Source organism: Acipenser ruthenus, chromosome 7 (assembly GCF_902713425.1).
Source record: "Acipenser ruthenus chromosome 7, fAciRut3.2 maternal haplotype, whole genome shotgun sequence".
Lineage (NCBI taxonomy): Eukaryota > Metazoa > Chordata > Actinopteri > Acipenseriformes > Acipenseridae > Acipenser > Acipenser ruthenus.
In genome coordinates, this window is record NC_081195.1 from 11255045 (window position 1) to 11274988 (window position 19944).

Below are 19944 nucleotides of genomic sequence, written 5' to 3' on the forward strand. Positions count from 1 at the left end.
GCTGCCCTAGTCAAGCCTCCAACATGCTGAGTGCATGGAGGCGCTGCTGTCTTGACAGATGTGGCATATTGTTTTTTTTTTCTGTAATTTTCAAACCTTTTCTCATGAATGAATATTTTCCCAAATCTTTATTATTTACCATTCACATTCATCATTGTGTCTTGGGAGTCAGTCTGTTACAGTCTCTAAACCCGCTGAAGGTACAGTATACAATTCCATCACAAAGACTTTTTGTGCACCACTGATGTACTGTTTTTACCCCAGTTTAACACAACTCTTACAAAAACGAAACATGTTTGTAAATCTTCAGTGTTAAAATATCCCACCTTCATTCGGGCATTATCAACACAGGAAGTTTATTCTGGTTTCTGCTTGGAAGAAACTTTAACTCTTGTAGGTCTTAAAGGAACGGTATATTCACAAAACTTTAACTCAAGAGTTATTTATGTCTAATTTCAGGAATAAGCACTCGGGAAACCAACTAGTTGTTTATATATTTCCATGTTGTGTGTTTGCCAAATGGAATTTAAGAAATGGTAAGCACTTGGATTATGTAGAGCGAAATGTCAGTGCCAGTTAAAGAAAGAGGAATATTGTTTTTGTTGTGCAACTCAAGGGCATTCCAATTCAGTTAAAAAATAATGTTTATATTTATATTTCTAAGATGCTTACTTTATTCAAACTGTTTAAAAACACTCATTGTACAAACAGAAGAGTGATACATTTACAATCAGAATTATTGTGGTTCCCTTTCCTTTCTTCTCTCTAGTGTTAGAGCGAGGTCTAGTTGTCTGAGCTGGCTCAGAAATCCCGAATTGGGAAAGACGTCTCTGTGTTTGCAGACTGCCTTGAGTGCATCCAGCAAAGTTGCATTCTTGCAGATCATTAGGTAGGCTAACACCAGAGTTGCAGAGCGACTGACGCCCATTGCACAGTTGACAAACACTTTCCCTGCAAGAAAAACAAAAAGATATATCTAATATATGTAATTTACTTCACAACTCTTTGCATAATAAATGCATCTTCTGTGTAGTAGACAGCTCTTTTACTCTAGCGTTTCTTCTGCACACTTAGTGACCTGCAAAATATAAGTTTTGAACAGAACCTGAAATCTGTGTGATTCAGAAAGGTTTAAAGTTCCCATCCACCCCAAGCTGTTGCTACAACCAGATACTGGCTCCAGTGCAGGTTCTCAATCATTCATTTGGAACCTGAATGTGCTCTCCTTGCTGCACTGACATCTGTAGCAGCTGGCCTTGTCAAGCATGTTAACCATAAACTTGTCAGTTACAGGCCAACCGAGTCATACAGTTGTCCAGTGAGGGAAATAGCTCCATGTTTCCCTTGCTGTTTTCTTGCCCCATCTAGCTAATAGCATTTGGGTTCTTTTACTTCACTTGGCTTTTGCTGTTGCTTTAAAACCGTCATATATATATAACCTTGTCCCTTAGATGTATGGCATGCTTCCTAGTTGTCAGGTATTTTAAGTATTTGAACAGTAACTGCTTCATCTACTCCCAAGGTTATTTTATAAAGAACAGAATGTTCTATTTGGTTTTTAGGTAGTCTGTGATTGTCTTTGGTGACATTGATTTCTCCTCCCAAACTCATATCAGCAATCCCAATGGGGTTTAAATCTGATGACAGTGCAGGCCAAGGCCGAATGTTAATTGGGATCATCAGTAGCTTATTTAAAAACAGAGATCTTTTCATTCAATCACCCATACAGTAAGCGTAAGAACCATTAGCAGATCTCATTGAAACAAGAGCAGAACAATGGTTTTGAACAAATGATACACAGTGGTCTATAGTACTGCAATGTATTACCACAGTGTGGATCGGTTCATACCACTGTGATTGATATGTCAAAATATGAAAATGTAACCACTGTATGTAGTCATAGCATTGCAGCTGCCCTTCAGCTACTTCAATCCCTTGGTATTGCTATTGTGGTGCCATTGAAGAACATTTGGTAAGGGCAGTGCATACACAATTACCTTGCAGTGAACCAAGTCCTGCACTTATAAACTTAGCAGTCGGATAAAAGAATGGGCTCAGGTCAAACTCAGGTTCATCATCTGCCTCTACGCCAAGGTAATGCATCTGCGTGTCACGGTAGTACTTGGCTCCAGTGTTAACCTGGTATATTCCTTGAGCAGCATTCACAATATGGGTGATACCAAGATTAAGCAGTGTGCATTTGTCTCGTGCGGCGTACCTAAAAAAAAATAGCATTCAAAGTTGTAATTGATTTGTTTGTTAAATTAACAATAATAAATGACAGCAAATAAACAAGTAAACACCTCATACTTTGCAAATAATAATTGGGTGAATGAATATAACAAGGAATAGACTTCCAATGATCTAAATAATAAATAAATAAATAAATAAAAAGAGAGAATGTAGGATATGCTGACCAAGCCTAGCTGCAGCTTTGTACAGAAACACAAAATGTCACAAATCTCAATAGTTTGTACAAGCACTTGGAAGTGCATACCTTTTTCATTCACACACACACATTATACTGTGTTTAAGACCTGCATTAAGATATTTTGGTGGCTAGTGTATTAAAAGAAAATAGCTGGTATAGGAGGTTTAAAGTAACTCCAATCTTATGATGCAAAGCTAACAGAAAGCTGAAGTTTCAATTTTAGTCCTGGATCCCCTTTTTTGGTGTACTTGGTAACAATTTAATTTAATTGTTCAATACAGGAGTATTTAAGTAACTCAATAGTTTACAGTACATACGCATCTCCTATATATATATTTGGCCAGACTTCATTGACATGTCCAGTAGATTTTCGGTTCACCATCAGCAGGCGCTGGAGCTCAGAAATAGATGGGGTTTCATACTTGTCCTTGCTTGCTTTGACTTCGGGCACAGATTTTCCAGCCATTCTAAAACAGATATTTAAAAAGATTTGACATTTTATCAAATAAATCCTCCAAACACTCCAGCTGACCAGATTTTCCCATTCACCCACCTTCTTAAAGGCCATTAAGTAGAATCTACATAATTTACATAAGATACTGACCGTATTGGTTCTGAACCAGTGGTATATGCTAGAGAATACAGATAAAAAAAAATCCCATTAAGATAAAGCATCAATTGTTCATTACAGACTTTTTAAAATGATGTAACCTCAGAATGAACTTTATTAAACTTTAAAACATTATACACCGATAAATGTTATTTATAAAAGTGATGAACTTTTAACAGCACTTTGTGGCCCTGTGCATTTTAATTGGCACTCATGAAATAAGGGTTCTGTCTGTTCTGGAATATCTGCTCCTGGCCCCAACTCCACCACATGTTTTTTTGTACTGGGATTGCGTTTGAACCTGGACCTCTGTTTGTACCACTGACCTCTTATATGGCTCCCCCTTCAACCGGATGTGCCACTGGCTTGTGTCCTATGTTATGTGAAATCTGAGATGATTGTACAGAAAATAATTGGTGAGACGCATGATGATCCTTTGCAAAAGCGATGAGCAAAACCATGTCAATGGTTCTTTACACAGGGTGCTGTGTATGGAATTTGGAATATATGGAACTGAAAGTACATACTAATCAGTATGAGCACAGTATTTAAAAACACAAACCTACTGTACTTCAACAGCTGTGCTAAACAACATTATTTGGACATGCTCCATCTCATTCTTAGAACATGAATCATTAACCAGTGTCAAAACCCAAAGCTGCCTCCTGCTCACTGACTATAATCACGATTGCAAACTCTATGGAGATATTGCAACGTCAACACCAGTGTGGGTAACCAAATGAGTGCTTACACAGGGCCTCATGAGTTGAGCCAGCTGTTAAAACAGATCAGAGTAAATTAATAGAGCTGCTGACTTTGTCTTGTGCTGCACAGCTCAAAACTGTCCTCTGGCACATGTTTCAATAGCTGCTAAATGACATGGTTTAAATCGTTGTGTCAACCTGAATTAACTGTCTGTTTATTTAAGGTGTCATTCAATTGTATTAGAAAAGCACACTTGTTCTGCTGTTTACTGGTTGGTAAGACCACTAATTCAGGTTTTACTGTATTTTCCACAGTCTTATGTTTGGTTATTGTATTTGTAAAATTGGCTTTTCTCCTTGCTCTTATTTATCTTAAATCTTTTACAGAACTGAACTGTTTTGTACAGCATAAAAATATACGGAAATAAATATAACCTGATGTTATAGGAAACTCCTTCAAGATTATTTGCTTGCTGAGCAAAGCCCTTTATATCCTTGTAGTATCCCCCCTGCTGCTGCCTGCTCATGGCAACACAAGATCACAGCTATAGAGGGAATGTGATAGTTCTACTTTACCAGATACAGGGGTACAAGTTGAAGGCTATGAATCCTGCATGAGTTAATACTAGGGTGTTTGGAGGGACAACTGTTTGAAAATGGATCTCTCGACAGCTGAATGTTTAAAGAACTGCAGTTGTTCCAGACTGTCGCTTGTTATGTAGTTTGGGAATTGAAGTCTATTTTGTTGCTTTGAATTAGTTTTGATTAGTTCTATTTTTAGATTTAGTTATAGATTATTTGAATACACCTCTAAATATTGCTCCACTGTAGGTTATTGAATGAGTTCAAATCCATCCGGCTGAAAGCACCTCTCTGATACACTTCAAGCCAGAACATACTAAGAAGGACAGCAGACATTCATACTAATTCCCGTCGATCAGTTAGGCTTTTAAGCTTTAGTGAATCCTTTATGAGGTACCCACATAACTTAACCCTGTAAATGTTTGAAATAAATGTAAAGTAATTTGAATAAGTATGTGTGTATTGGTCGTCGTAATAGAGACACTCCACAGTATTTAGTCTAATACTGTCAAATATGATATACAGAAAACAAATATTTTTTTAAATGAGTTGGGCTTTACAAGGGTTACCTTTGCTTTTACATCCTTTCACTATGATATATTACACTTTGATGTGCTTTTATAGTGGTAAACCTTTGAAAGTTGTTATACACAGAATTAACCAACATAACTGTCAATATTAATAAATGAACTCCTAGTATTTAGCTCCAGCATTGAGTCTTAATGAATGTTGCACTTTCTCAAAACGTGTGCAGTGAAGATATGTTGATGATCCATGGAGCCTGCCAAACATACACCCATGTTACAAAAATCTATAAAAAGAAGTATTCTTTTTTTAGGTAATGCTTTTTCTCAATTGTAATTACATTATGGGTTTCATTTTGACTTTATCCATCTAACTATCTATCTGTCTATCTATCTCTATCTATATATAAATACATTGTTTTCCATTCAGATGAAGATGTAGATATTAATCACTTCTCATATAAACCATCTCATGATGCTTCTAAATATTGTCATAAATTACTGTCCAACTACTTACTTTTAGCTTCTAATTCCTCCTTTTTTCAGAGCTATTGGCTTCAGTTTGTTCTATTCCAGAGTGCGTCATGCAGACCTCAAGTGCTGTCCCTTGAAGCAGTTTCCTTTTTTAATTCAGTGATAATTATAAACCTTCCAGCTACAAATGCAATTCCCAATTGCATCAGACAGCTGAGACCCAGCAAGCTGTTTAGTGTCTTTTTTTCTACCAATGTTAGCAAAATAATATTTTCTTTATGACTGGGAGCATTCTTGTACTGGAAAAGAGCAGGCACCAGATGTGTTACCAATTACACCATTCTGAGACAATTTGAAAGATAATTTAAACCCAAGGTATCCAAATTGTGTGAACTGCCAAAGGAAAGGGAGTACAGTAGGATCTCAATGTGAAAGCAATTAGTTCATTATGAGCCCACAAGGGGAAAAGGAACAGGGAAACCATACTTAACAAGGCTGTTTTACTGCGGGATAGTGACCCATAATCACCCTTGTATCCACAGTTATGAACACCATATGGAAGACCGCCACCCAAACCACATATCAAGGATCGTCCAACTAAACGCTTGTGCAAATTCAAATACATTGAGCCTAAGGACTGATGTGATCAACCTATACCCAGCTAATCTGTGTAGATAACTCTGGTTATGGGGTTGATTAAGTTATATTTGTATCAACATGTTGCATTGCCTTCAAGTCAGTCTACCCCTGTCAGAAATGTTATCTTAAAACATGATAGCGCACCAACTGGAACTAGGCTTGGCTAACCCACTGTAGCCACTTTTAAATTACCTGGTGTCTGTAGATCCTCCTGGGAATGGCATTTGACTATTTATTTTTTGGCGATACCTGGCATAATACCTGCTTTATGGATAATGGAAACAATGTCAGAAGACTATTTAAACAATTAGTGATTCCAGTGGCATAAACATCACAGTTTAAATGACATACATTTTTTTAGCTAAAGAAGGGTCCTATACTGTCGAATATTATCCCAAGATTCTCAGATAATTAATTAAAATAAAAGCTGAAAGGTACAATAATCTAAACCCAAACTGAGCACAGCACAGCAACTACAGTATGGGGTTGCATTTAGTTTATTCTCTGCAGCACCTTCTGTATTGGGTGATTAGCAGATAATCAATAACACTCTGACAGCTGCCATGTATGTTACATCTGTAATGTATCTGACATCAGGGTACAGACACCACTAGTAGTGTAATACAATATAACTTGATAGAAACGCAATGGAAAGTGTGAATAACAGCAACGTGAATTAAACCTTTAGCGCAGTGTGGGCATTACTCAGACAGAAAGTGACATGTGTGACCTGGTCCAGATTTGAAACCAAGCCTCCAGAGGTTGGTGAATTAGGGCTTTATTCCACCTGCCTCACTCATTATCAGTTTTAATACTCAGGCACTGTGCTTCTAGGATTATTTACTGTTTCATTCACTGCAGTAATTGCAGGTTATGGGGAAAGGCCCTTTGTGACAACACTACTGAATAATTAAAAACAGTCTTGCTAATCCAACCGTGGTACATATGGATGAATTTGAGTATTGTTGCAAATGTTCTTTACCAGTCATCATTTAATTACTGTCTACAAAAAAAAACCTTTAAATATCTTATTAGTGAAAGGAGCCCACATTTTCAGTATTGTTTAGGTAATATCTTTTTCATTGATATTAAATGGTAGTGTACTTCTCTGAACAGGGAATTTGCTTTTTATTTTAGGCAAAGTGTTAGTCCACTATGCAATGGGCCTCAGTCCTCAGTCGCTCGGCAACTCTGGTGCTGGCCTTCCTGATGATCTACAAAATCAAGACTCTGGTGGATGCCCTCAAGGCTGTCAGTGAACACAGGAATATCTCTCTTAATATCGGTTTTCTTGGCCAGCTTCGAGAATTAGACATGAAATTAAACGATGAAAGAAAATTAAGGCGAGATTCTGATTGAGATGTATCTTAATGTGGTCTCCTACCAACACCCAACTGTATGTAGAAGACCACAAGCTAAATGCATCTATCAATGACCAACATACTAGCTATCTCACAGAAGAAGACTTGGAAGATTTGGTGCTGCATTCATAAACCATTATTGTGTCAATAATTGGATTGCAGCCCTATGCATTTACTGGCATGTCTTTATTCTCTGGTTTTATTGTGCCAGTACTAATGAAAATATATATTTATATTTCTGTTTATGTATTTATTTATTTTGCATTTAGTTGTTAATAAACAACAGAGAAGTATATGCAACACTGGACATTTAGTTCCGTGCCACAAACTACATATACACATCTGTAATGATATGGTTCTGCCTTAAAAATGAACTTGCATTTTTATCTGCAGGAATTGAATTGGCAGGGCATGTGTATGCAGACAGACATCATATTTGTTGATAAGGAAAGCAATGTGAAAAAGTCAGAACGAGTTTGCTTCTTATGATGATAAAAGAGTAGGATAAGTCTGAACAAAATTAAGTTTTTAGGACAAAAATTGGGGGTCCTTCAAGCTGCATTATTCCAAAACAGTGGTCAGTTTTAGACTAAAATAGAGTGTCTTAGTGTGTTCCTCCATTGAAAACAGACCATGTAAAAGGCGAGTTTGTTTGCATTACCAACAGCTAGTGTTAGCTGTAAGGAAACAAGGTTCAAATATGCAATCCTGCTGCTCCATGCAGAAATATGATTTTCTACATCACATTTTAGGGTTAGAAACAGATAAAACTATGCAATCATAAAGTAGCAATAATTAAGTAAGACAATCTTGTTCAGTATGTGATGCCAAGAAGTAGAATGGCATAATATAATGATTCTTGTAGTGCTACTGCCAAGTTATTGTGTCCAATGTAAAACAGAAAAACAGTATGGGCACTGTTTTATAGTCATCAGGTTATTTATTATTAGTTATTCTTTATGGTAGCAGATGGAATGATGGTCCTCAGAGATCCGCATGTAAGGAGCAGAATGGATTACTGGTGGTAATCAACAGGGCTTCCCAATAGTTATAGTATGAAGCAATGGACTATATACCATCTGTTGGACAGGCAGCAAATGTTACCCTTGTTAACAATTAGCATCTTGCTCTTCCAGGCCAGAATCTAAAATATTTAATGAAATTATACAAACATTTTAATGACTTATTCATTGTCTTTCATCTTATAATATAATGTGTTGTGTCTTGACATGATTTATTGTTTTGGGGTTTGGTTTTAGCCATTTAGCCTTTTTCCAGAATTTGTGCTGATGTGTAGTTTGGATCGGTGAAGTAATGATGTGAAATGGAAAGGAAGGGTAGAGAATAGGATGAGAGAAAGAGAGAAAACAAAGTGGTGAAATAAAGAGCAGGGAGGGGAAAGGGAATTGTAGAAGAAAAATATATTACAGTAATATAAATCACTGTGCGGTCTAACAGCTTTATATTGCTGTAGTGTTGCAATGTTTATTAATATCTGTCAATGTGCTGAAGAACATACATTTTGTTTATTGCAATAACCTACAAAATGCTTTTGGTCTTAACATTCATAAGGATTATCACAGGCAGGAGACAGGATCATAAACCTCCCATTAGGATGAATATTCTTGTAAAGGATTGTTACAGAATAGGCACAGCATGTAAATAGGGATAAAACACAGTCATGTATTACAGGCCTGTGTTTGCAGGGATATATCCTCTGATGACATATCAGTTTGCAAGATAGAAAGATATAAAAGTTTACTGTTATTAACTTAATAATATGTTATTGGCTCCAGTATTCCTAACTTATCCATTAACGGGTTTGTTCAGTTCAGTTACAATGTTGCCTTGTCACCTGGCCTTGGAAAATAAAGGTTAATAAAGGTTAATAAATGCTTCATCACTGTGGATTGGACTTGTGATGACAATAGCACTCTACACACAGTCTCAGCTTGCCGCCAGGCGTCTCTAAAGCTTCCCTGATGAATTCATCTGCAGAGTAGAAGAAAGGGCTGATATCAAAAGCTGTTGTGTCAAAAGCCTCAACCCCATGTTCATGTCACTGTAGTACCTTGCTCCAGTGCAGACATTGTATTTCCCATCAGCAGCGTTTAGGATATGAGTGATTTGAAGTGATTGAGGTGACCTCTTGTCTTTAGCTGCCCATCTATTAAATGATAAAATCATCGTTTAACTCAATGCTATGCTGTTCAGAACAACTGTCAGCTGTCTGCAGTCTCTCGACCTATTCTTAAATAAAAAGAGAGCAATTGAAATATGAAACCTGATTTATCCAGGAGAGTTACGAGAGTGTCTACAGGGACAACTGTTTGACATGAGACCCATCTGCAGCTCGGAGTACTTTTCTAAATTTGGTATGGCTTACAGAGCACACCACATCAGCATCTGTTCAACAGCTTATCCTTATCTGTCTCAGCAGTTCTTTAAAAGACCTCAGCACTGCTATACTATACTGACAGACATCAATTATGGCAACTATATTGTCTCCGAGACATCCTCCACAGTCCCTTTTCCTTCAGAATTTCAAGCATGTCAGCACTCTGTACTTAAATTCATTGCTAGTCATGTTGACGGTCTGTGATCTTGGTAGGCTCTCTCAATGGTGATGAGAATTGACCAGTTTCCTCCCGAAGGATGTAACACATGGACCATGCTGTGAGGGGGCTGCTGACATCTATTCAAGTTCTTCCTATCAGAGCTGTGATGCTTGAAGACGTGTAGCTGAAGACATATTGATAATGCTCAAAAGCAGATCAACATAATCACCTACATTCACATTACGTAGAAAAACCTGCACCAAGCTTGTTCAAAATCAGATGGATCTGAAGAAGAAACCTCAATTTCCACAACGAAATGGGCCAGGACTTGCAAATGTAGTTCACATTGAAGGTAATTCTGTTATCCTCAAGAAGTCTATACCAAGTTGTCAGTAAATAGCAACACCACAATTGCTGGAGAGACGCATCCCAGGGCCTTGTTAAGTTAATGTCCTCTATAGGTGTGCCTCTTTCAGTGTGTAAGAAGGTTCATGAGAAGACCATAGAGTAAGAGACAATGTCAACTGTGCTCAATAACAATCACCCCTCTTCCAACTCCTGCAAGTTCCTATTTCAGCAGCAAACAGCAGCAGAGCTGCTCTTGGAAGCCACTGTAATCAAATGTGTTTTTAAACAATCCTTTGCAATAAATATGTTTTATGACCTTTGCAGTCATTCTAACAATACATAATACATAATAACTGTGTTTTGATAAGGTTCTTTGACAATGAGTTCAGAAGTCTTTATAGTAATAAGCACCAACACCACCTAATGCACAGCAGTGTATTGCTAGCAAACGAAAAGGAAATTTGATCCAAAGTAGCGCTAGCTCTTACTTCTATTAATAAAGACATGGTGCATACTTAAGGCAGGCAACTGTAGAAGTGATGAACAGCTCCTTTACTTAAGTGAAAGTTACTTTTACACAAACTTAATAAAACACACAGTATTGGAGTACTTGCAATAAAACCCACACAGAATGACTGCAAACCTCATAAAAAGTGAATGGGACATTAAAAAAAGATGAATGCAATTGGAAACTATTTACTCATTAAAAATATACTTAATCTCAAAGTCTGTTAAAAAAAAAGAAAAAAAAGCAACAACGAAAAAACCCAATAAGAAATAAGTGATGGAGCAATATCATCTGCAGTAAAATATGTTCCATTAATAAATTAAGCAAACGAGTAGTAACATTTTCAGTAATAATCATTTTTCTATTTACAATTGGATTAATTAAGTAGGAGGTCCAGTGGTTAAAGAAAAGGGTTTGTAACCAGGAGGTCCCCGGTTCAAATCCCACCTCAGCCACTGACTCATTGTGTGACCCTGAGCAAGTCACTTAACCTTCTTGTGCTCCATCTTTCTGGTGAGACGTAGTTGTAAGTGACTCTGCAGCTGATGCATAGTTCACACACCCTAGTCTCTGTAAGTCGCCTTGGATAAAGGCGTCTGCTAAATAAACAAATAATAATAAATCACACAACTGATTATCTACTGGGGTTTTCAGGACTAGCAAGCATAAGGGGATCAACATATAAAAATATGACCTCAGCATTCGCAGTGTTACAGAATGTAATTATCTGCATGCAGAGAAACTAACATAATTATACTTGCCTTGCCTTCTTGGTCTCGGATATACTTATTGGGGAGGAAAAAAAATCTAGTTCAACGCAAAAGCTTTGTAATCTCTGTAATCATGCTGATTACATCAAGTAAAAAAGGCCATGTTCAACGATCTGCTTGATGGTGTTTTCTATTTTAAAATCAAACAGTAGCCTGTTTGTTCTAGCAATGCATGCTTGAGTCCTCCAGGTTCTATCGAACAAGCAAGGATTACTGCCACATGCAATGCTACATTCATTGCACATGATTAAAGAACAACATAAACTGGTTCTGCCAACAATATAACCAGTTCATAAAATGAACTTTTTTTCTCTTGTAGTGTTTATTATTTGAAGATATAAATGCATGGGGCATTCACACTTGGCTACATGTCTATCACTTCAAACCCTCAATCTTAAATTCTGAGGTAAACTCAAGAAACTATTTCACAAACAAAATGTTAGTCATTGGCATTAGCCAGATTGTTTTGCCAAACTACTGTTTTACAGCAATTGAGGAATTAGATATCCTTGAAGAGATGGGAGAATAATATAATTATAGAAACATATATATTAATAACCTTGTTTAAAAGACCCAGAACATGAATATATAAAATATTTTAAAGGAATACTAATATTCTAAAATTCATGTCCTTACCTCCTGATAGCTTTATTAACATTCTCACTGGCCCTCTTTTTATTGTGCTGAGAATATTTGAATTGGTTTGTTTTTCACATTATTTTGAGTATGGGTTGTAACTATACAGTATGGTCTACCACTGCCACCTACTGTAAAGAGTATAGGTTGGCAACCCTGATAAAAGGAGAAAGTCTGTTTTGCTAACTATAAACAAGATGCTTCATTTTAAAATTTCCACAAAAATGAATATCAAAACATTTTATTTTTTAATAAAGAAATTTAACTTTTTGGAATTTTGGAACTGAACCATTTAAACCTTTCTAATATGAAGACTATGTAAATCCAAATTTACAGAGTCCACTTATTTAGATAAGCAGTCAGGGCCATGCAACTATAACCGCCACATGAGATTTCTATGAAATGTTGTTCATTGTGCGAATGCACTGTTCATATCCCATATTCCAGGTTGGCTCCAATGATAAGCAGGTTCATATCATACAACATTTCAAAAGAAACATTTGGTAAAAGAGTGGATAATGTGTTTTAAATACCTTTCTCAAACAAACGAACAAACAAAACTTTGTAGAATGAAGAGCATCATTTATTTTATCAGAAGCAAAAAGACAATAAGAATTTTTACATGTTAATTATAAATTTTTTTGTATACTTCTGCAAACGCAAGCAGAAATTGCAAGTTGCATTCACCCAAAAACAATTCATAAAACTGAGCTATTATATACTGTATGTATAAGTTCCATATGTTAAAAGATCAGTATAAATATTAATATAGACAATGGTTTAAAAACCTATCAGACATTTGATTGTATGTTGTAATGTACCCTGTACCATTCAGTTAAAATGTTATAACTGGCTAATACAATGTGAACAGAAAAATAATTTTCTTCTTGTCTAAAAATGGAAAGTTGCTGTCACCCAGCACCAGTGCAACACATACTTGAACCCACTAGTATGGTGTCCAGTCTTGCAAGTTACATATGGGTTACATAGTGTACTGCTGGATGGATATCTTTTACCCGATGATCTTTAGTTCTATACTTTGCCGTTATAAATAATGTCTTGGCCTGCTATTGCATAACCTTTCTTCAGGGTAATACTCTGGTATTATAACATAATGGTATCTAACTTGTATGTTATTATTTTAAACATGAAATGCAGATCTGATTTTAGTTGCATGAATATTTTACTTTTTTCCAGAAATGGTCCAGTAGTGAGTTAATTGTGACTCAGTGCACATTAGTGTACAGCAAAGCCATAAGTAAATATGAACTCACGCTGTAAATAATACCGTCCCACCCTTTATAATGACTAAAACAGGTTGTTAGTATGGTATGCACATCATGCAGGAAATGATTTATATGACAGGGAAAAAATTCAATAACACTGAGACCTAGTGGAATAACAGATATTTATTAAAAGGAACTTCTTTTCCTTCTTTCTTTTTTCTTTCTTTTCCACTTGTTGTCACTAAAGAAGCCGACACATTCTTAGTTTGCTTTGTAACTGGATATCCAGATCTAGTAACTGCTTTAGAAAACTCCTGTTTGGATAAATTGCTCTGGTTTGAATGACTTTGCGGATGACGTCCTCGAGTGAGAGATGATGATATAGCATGAGGTAGGCCAATACCAAGGAGGCAGATCTGCTCATTCCCAGAATGCAGTGCACTAAGACCTTTCCTGTAACAAGTAACACATGGGTACATAAAAAAAGCAGATATGATTGGTGATAATTCATTACAGACATGGACAAAGATTGATATTAAAATATCTTATTTGACTAGAAATCCACACAGAAAAAAGAGTCATTCTTTTAACAAACGTATAGGCTCGTACCATCTTTTTTTTTCAGTCCTTTGTGTATAAACTGAGCTGCAGCCTTGAAGTAGATACTCAGATCAAATTCAGGGGAATCCTCTGCAGCTATGCCATAATACTGTATCTTCTTGCCATAGAAGCTTTGGTTGCCCAAGCTTCCCTGTTTGGAATGTGTAGCATTTAATACATGTGTGATACCCATTCTCTGTAATGCACTCCTGTCCTGGGCTATTGCTCTGTAGCAAGACAAGAAATATTGGTTAAAGAAATATTGGTTAATATCACATACCCTTTGCTTGAGAGTTCTATTTAGGTTATATAGTTACACAATGAACACATTTGTTGTTAGAATTAGCTGAATTCAGGACTAAATTACTTATAATACCTTAGGGCTTTATGAGGCCATGGTGTAAGTATAAAGCAAACAGCATAATAAAAATATATAAACAAAACAAATATTATTTCAAATCCTTACACTATGTTTGATGGCTTTGATCCACCATTAATAAACACATTTCAGCTTCCTCCTAAAAAACTTTGAATATGAAAAATAGATGGTTTCCCCATACCGCCACACCGCCACCTGTAATTCTAACAAAGTACTCACACATTTCCAATATAAAGGTTAGGCCACACTTCGTCTATTTGGGTCAACTCCACTTTGCAACTGTCCAAAATGTTCTCCAGTGCCTTGACAGAGAGATGCCGATTCCTAGATTCACGTGAGGATTTCATTGCATCTAAATTACAAATCAATAGGTGAAGATGCCAGTTTATCCTGCCTGCTGCCACTTCTTTAATGTTTCCAGCAGCCCGAGATACATTTGAACAGGTGTTTCTTTAGAAGCACACACTTGCTGTTACCCAATTTAGCACACTCTACGTAGTTTGCTCTTTCCTTTTATATAGATTGAGGAAGGAAAATATTTTGGAGTCCAGTAGCTACTGGATAAACAAAATAACACTTTTTAAAAATTTTTTAATTAACATTAGTTTTAGTGTGAAAATAGCTTTGATGCAATGGTCACTTAAGCCCTGTTGTTGGGCCGAATACTTCATACTCCACTGGAATGTTTCAGCCAATCACATTATTTTGTGACATTTCCATAGTTTTTTTTTAATTTATTTTTTTACAGTCAGTTAAAGAGCAAAAAATCCCTGTCACTCAAAAGAAGCAAATCATACAATTCATCTTTTTAATTGACAAAATAATTAATTCTAGGCAGCGGTCCAGATAAGCTGTGTACTTGCCATTTTTACTCAAAAAGCTGAAATATGCACTACATTTAAATTGAATGCGTAAAAATACGCATAGCAATGTTACTGCACAGCTTGTTTGCCTCCATCGTCTCCCCCGCAACTTCCACTAACGAACTACATCTCCCAGAATACAATGTCTTCAGTTACTAGGAAACTATACACAAGAAAAAACAACTCAACAAACATTATCCAATCTCTGGCTAGCCCTGTTGACTTTGCAGCTAATTGCAGTAAGAATAAGAACAATCTGAAGCTACTACACAGGTTGAAGCGTAAACATCCCAGTCCAGCTACAAATCCGACTAGAACCATCGTCAGTGGCAACCGCTAAAAAAAAAGGTGCCTATAATATTAAACAAACTGTTTTATAACTTATTTATGAATTTCCTTGTTTTATTTATCTGTATGGCTTGATATTGAAGTTTTAACATGTTCACTGAGTTTAAGAATTGAATGTTAAAATATAAGTAACGTAATTAATTTGCAGGGTGATACCTTGAAAAAAATGTGCTGAGCCTAGAAAGAACCTTGTAGAACACACGCGTGCTTGTACAGTAGTTCAAAGTAACATTGCAGATAAAATGGAAGGCTCTTTTTTGATGCCTACCCCATTACCATTAAGGATTGTACAGTATTTATCAAGATTACTCATAACTTCAAGGTAATGTTGCATTTTACCCCCTGAAAATAAATTACTCTCTCAGTGTTCAATTAGAGGGTAAGTTACTCCCAGACCCAAAACCTTATCTGGAGCACTGATTTTAGGTCTAATAAGACTGTACATTTATTTAACCTTACCAGTTTAACACTCCTTGATATGTTTCCTGTCGCTTTTTGCCTGTTATTGGCAACTGGTCTAATATGTAAGACCTTCTTTATGAGCTCATTTGAACAAACTGAATTTAGCATGGTAAGAATGATGAAGCAGGCCATAGCAGCTGAGATGTTCACTATAAATGTGACACCACCTTCCCTTCCCCCGAATATGTAAAAATAGCATTATGTACTGCATGCAGTTTCATGCAGAAATATACTCATGCAAGAATTTCAAATGGAGGATGATATACTTGTATATATTACATACTAAGCTACCACAGTCCAAGTTCATATAGTGTATGTAAGTAAGCCCAGAAACAACCAACATTTAAACTCCTTAGATTATTGCAATCCTTGCCCTAGAAGCTGCTTTAACAACTCCCCCTCCACCCATCACCTTAAGGGTTGAAGAACCATTAGTCATGATGTTCATATATTCTTTTCATAGATGGTTATAAATTATCATTACAGGTTGCTATGTAACAGCATTACAGTTCACTGATTTGAGTTTCTATAGTCTTTGATAAGTCTAAAATCCTATTTCAAACCAAGAATGCCTGTTTGCCAGGAAGGTTTATTATTTAATGCAATTATAATGATTTGAAAAATAGAAATAATTTAAGATGTAATCCTGCAGAGATTCATCCTTACTGTGCCCAATTGATTTTAAATTTCCTGGAAACAGAGGAAAACCTTTTCCTGTTGATAATGTATGCTTTGAAGATTAATTAAATCTAAAGCAGACAGTGCCATTTTTATTTGTAAAGTAGACTCCATATAATGTACAGTTGTTTGCAGTATTTTGTAGTATAACAGGAATGCACAATTTCATGGCTACATGAACTGTTATCAACAATAACCAATAGTATATTTTCATATACATTAAAATAACATTATATCATTCGCTTTTAAAAACAAAAACAGTTCTAAGGGATAATTTCCATTAAGCTAAACCATTTAAACATACAGAGAAAACAAACCAGAGACTATACAATTTAGCAAAATCTGCTGCAACTGCAGTAGGCCTATATCTTTGACTAGTATTATAGCTCATATTACATAGATGATGAAATCAATTGCTTTTTCTATACAAAGGATAGATTCAAAGTATAACACACAGTTTTAGATTATATTATTAATTTGTAAATCATACAGTGGGAGACTTACACCAAGCATCCAGTTCTGTATTCTTCACACTGACAATAGCTGTATTCACTCTGTGACAAAGGGGATCAGCAGTGTCTTGCACATTGTAATTTAAACTATGCTTGCAAGGCTGAATCTGTGAATAAACGTCATAGAAAACCACATCTGAACAGCAGTATTTACAATTATATGTTTACTTTGTCTCTTTTCTCAGACAATTGAACAGTGTTCTGTAAGGTTTCAAACAGCTTATAGACCAATCGTCAACACATCTGTTGGGCACAGATTACAGCACAGCATTATGATTTAGTTAAGATTAGTCTGAAAAACACATGGGTCTTAGAGGTATATTGGGGTCCTGTACTGTTTTCTAGAGTTGCCTGAGAACACCCAAAACATACAGAAAATAATTGTATACCCATTTGATAGCCAGTATTGCTCACATGCAAGGACCTAGATCCCTATTCAGTTTACCGTCTTTCTTTATGTAAATTGATATCTAAAGTCCGTAACTGTTTGAGGAAACCCCTGTTTGGAAAAAAAACACCTGTTTTCCTTCACTTTTTTGATGGCATCAACCAAGGAGAAGTAGTGATAAAGCATTGGTAGGCCAACACCAAGGAGGCATATCTGCTCACTCCTACAGCACAGTGCACAAACATATTGGCTATGAAGTAAAAAAGAGAAATCTTGGATTAGGCAATATGAAATCATCGCTGTAGTTTTATAAATACTTCTATAATTTGGTAAAACTATCAGAAACTTACAAATGCAATTAAAGGGGTTGTAGCTAACAAAATAATACCATAAATCTCACCTGCTGTGCACTTCTATTTGCTAGAAAGGTTTCAATACTTCATAATTTAGCAAAAGAAAGCACACAACAGGTTGGATTTATGAAATGATTTCAATAGCTATAACCACTTTAATACATATCATTTTACTGCTATACTTATTTCAAAATATTATATACATATAATAATATTGATTCTTTTTTAAATTTGTCACTTGACTGGTTTCACAGACATCGATTTGCACTACCTTGTTTTAAGATTTGTGCTAATTGAGGTTAACAAATATTGATGGTTGAACTTCACTCACTGTTTAGAAATTGCACATGAGCAGTGAAAATATAAGGAGCTTTCATCTCTAACTTCCCCATTCCAGTTGTGTTGGAATGGGGTTGTTTTCAAAGCCTGGTATGTGAAGGCAATGGAAAACTTTAAACTCAAAACAGCTTCTGATACTAAAGTTCATGTTTTGCCTCCCTTTGCTGCATGCCTCATTGAAAACTATACAAATGAAGCTAACTAAATCATATTGCCAATGGTAAATGTCAAATTCGTAACAAAAAAAGTCAATTAAATTAAAACCCTATTTTCAAAAGACAGCAGTTTATTCTTATTAATTGAACTACATCACTGTTCAGACATTTTCACATAAACAATAGTTTTTCAGGTGCTTTATGACATTATTTCATAAACAGGTTACATTGTTTGATAAGAGATTGTTTTCACATGTGATGAGGTAATGACTTGGTGGCCATGCTACGGGTTTCACAGGAAATCCAGAAGGCAGTTATCAACCAACCACTGCCAAGCAACTGTTCTTCTGATGCATTTTCTTGGTCTACTCAATATTTTAAAGGCAGGAACACAGATCATGAATAGTACATTTAGAAAAAAAAAAAAAAGATTCTTACCCCCTGGAGAATTGATTGCAGACAAATAGAAATATTGACTCAGGTCAAAGTCTGGCAGATCACTAGCTGGGACCCCATGATAGTCTACAGTTGTAACATAAAAATCAGGACTTCCTTTGCAGCACATTTTCTCATGAGCAATCCCCATCTTCCACAGGCCATATCTATCATGAGCCATATACCTGCAACAAATACAAAAATAACATTTAAGTAAAACACTTAAATCTGGAAATCAATCCTACTTTTTATGGCTATTGGGGAAGCAGTACACATGTCAAGCATTAAGAGATATGAAAGTCAATTAAAATGCACATTACCCCAAATACTGTGTCAACCAGAACAGTGTTGCGGAGTTATTGAGGGTGTGGCACACTGTATTTGGAGCATCTGCAGATTATTAGTTGACTGTACAATTTGAAAATTTAAAATAGAAAATCTGAAACAGATCCTAAATAAGGAATAAACAGCAGTCTTTCCAAATCTAAAAAACTTTTTTTTTATTTTATTTTTTTTGCTATTTTAGTTAGACATAAAAAACACAGTCATGGATCATTTTAAAATAGCACACCATAGTACAAACTTTGCAAAAGCCTTGCATATCCCCAAAGTAGATGTTAGACCACACTTCATCTACAGGAAGATTGGTCACTGTACAATATATCCTCTAGCTGTTTACCAGATGGGGTTTCAGCATCAGTGCTGGAGTTTTCAAAGGATTTTGATGAATTACAATGTAATATTTCTTCTGTGGACATTTTGTGAGCTGATTTGTTTTCTCATTTGATTATTATGTTTGTTTTTTTTCACCTATCCCCAGCAGCTTGTTTAGTTTTGATTTGACATGTCTGCCCCACTTTGCATACTGAGACATCTGCCAGCAGGTGCAGAGTTCTTATACAGCAAAGCAGAAATCTAACTTCTCTAAGTAATTACTTTGAATACATGGAATTGTATTATTAGGTAGGAAATAGATAAATGTGTTGTTGCCATTTTAATGTAAATTACTTTTAAAGGAATAAACATGGCATTAATGAGTGTCATTGGGTTTTTGTGAAGTG

General features: G+C 35.8%; 2 protein-coding genes and 1 pseudogene across 3 annotated transcripts; all 3 read right to left on the reverse strand.

Moving 5' to 3' along the window:
- Nucleotides 1–579: 579 nt before the first annotated feature.
- On the reverse strand, nt 580–5475 carry LOC117416014 (dual specificity protein phosphatase 13-like). Its single transcript, XM_034027029.2, has 4 exons — nt 5369–5475; nt 2749–2898; nt 1998–2218; nt 580–951 (listed from the first exon to the last, which is right to left on the reverse strand). Exons 2-4 carry the CDS (start codon nt 2895–2897, stop codon nt 737–739), a joined length of 585 nt encoding a protein of 194 aa, XP_033882920.1. The 5' UTR covers nt 2898; nt 5369–5475; the 3' UTR covers nt 580–736.
- A 7231-nt stretch (nt 5476–12706) lies between these two features.
- Nucleotides 12707–17312, reverse strand: zgc:153981 (dual specificity protein phosphatase family protein). 2 transcript variants are annotated; one of them, XM_034027282.3, is made up of 4 exons: nt 17206–17312; nt 14570–14702; nt 13981–14198; nt 12707–13824 (listed from the first exon to the last, which is right to left on the reverse strand). In XM_034027282.3, exons 2-4 carry the CDS (start codon nt 14695–14697, stop codon nt 13613–13615), a joined length of 558 nt encoding a protein of 185 aa, XP_033883173.3. In that variant the 5' UTR covers nt 14698–14702; nt 17206–17312; the 3' UTR covers nt 12707–13612. The 2 variants fall into 2 exon arrangements, with proteins under 2 accessions (XP_033883173.3, XP_058882348.1); XM_059026365.1 differs by lacking the exon at nt 17206–17312 and adding an exon at nt 16021–16130.
- Nucleotides 17313–17654: 342 nt separating this feature from the next.
- Nucleotides 17655–19641, reverse strand: LOC117415791 (dual specificity protein phosphatase 13-like; annotated as a pseudogene).
- Nucleotides 19642–19944: the final 303 nt, after the last annotated feature.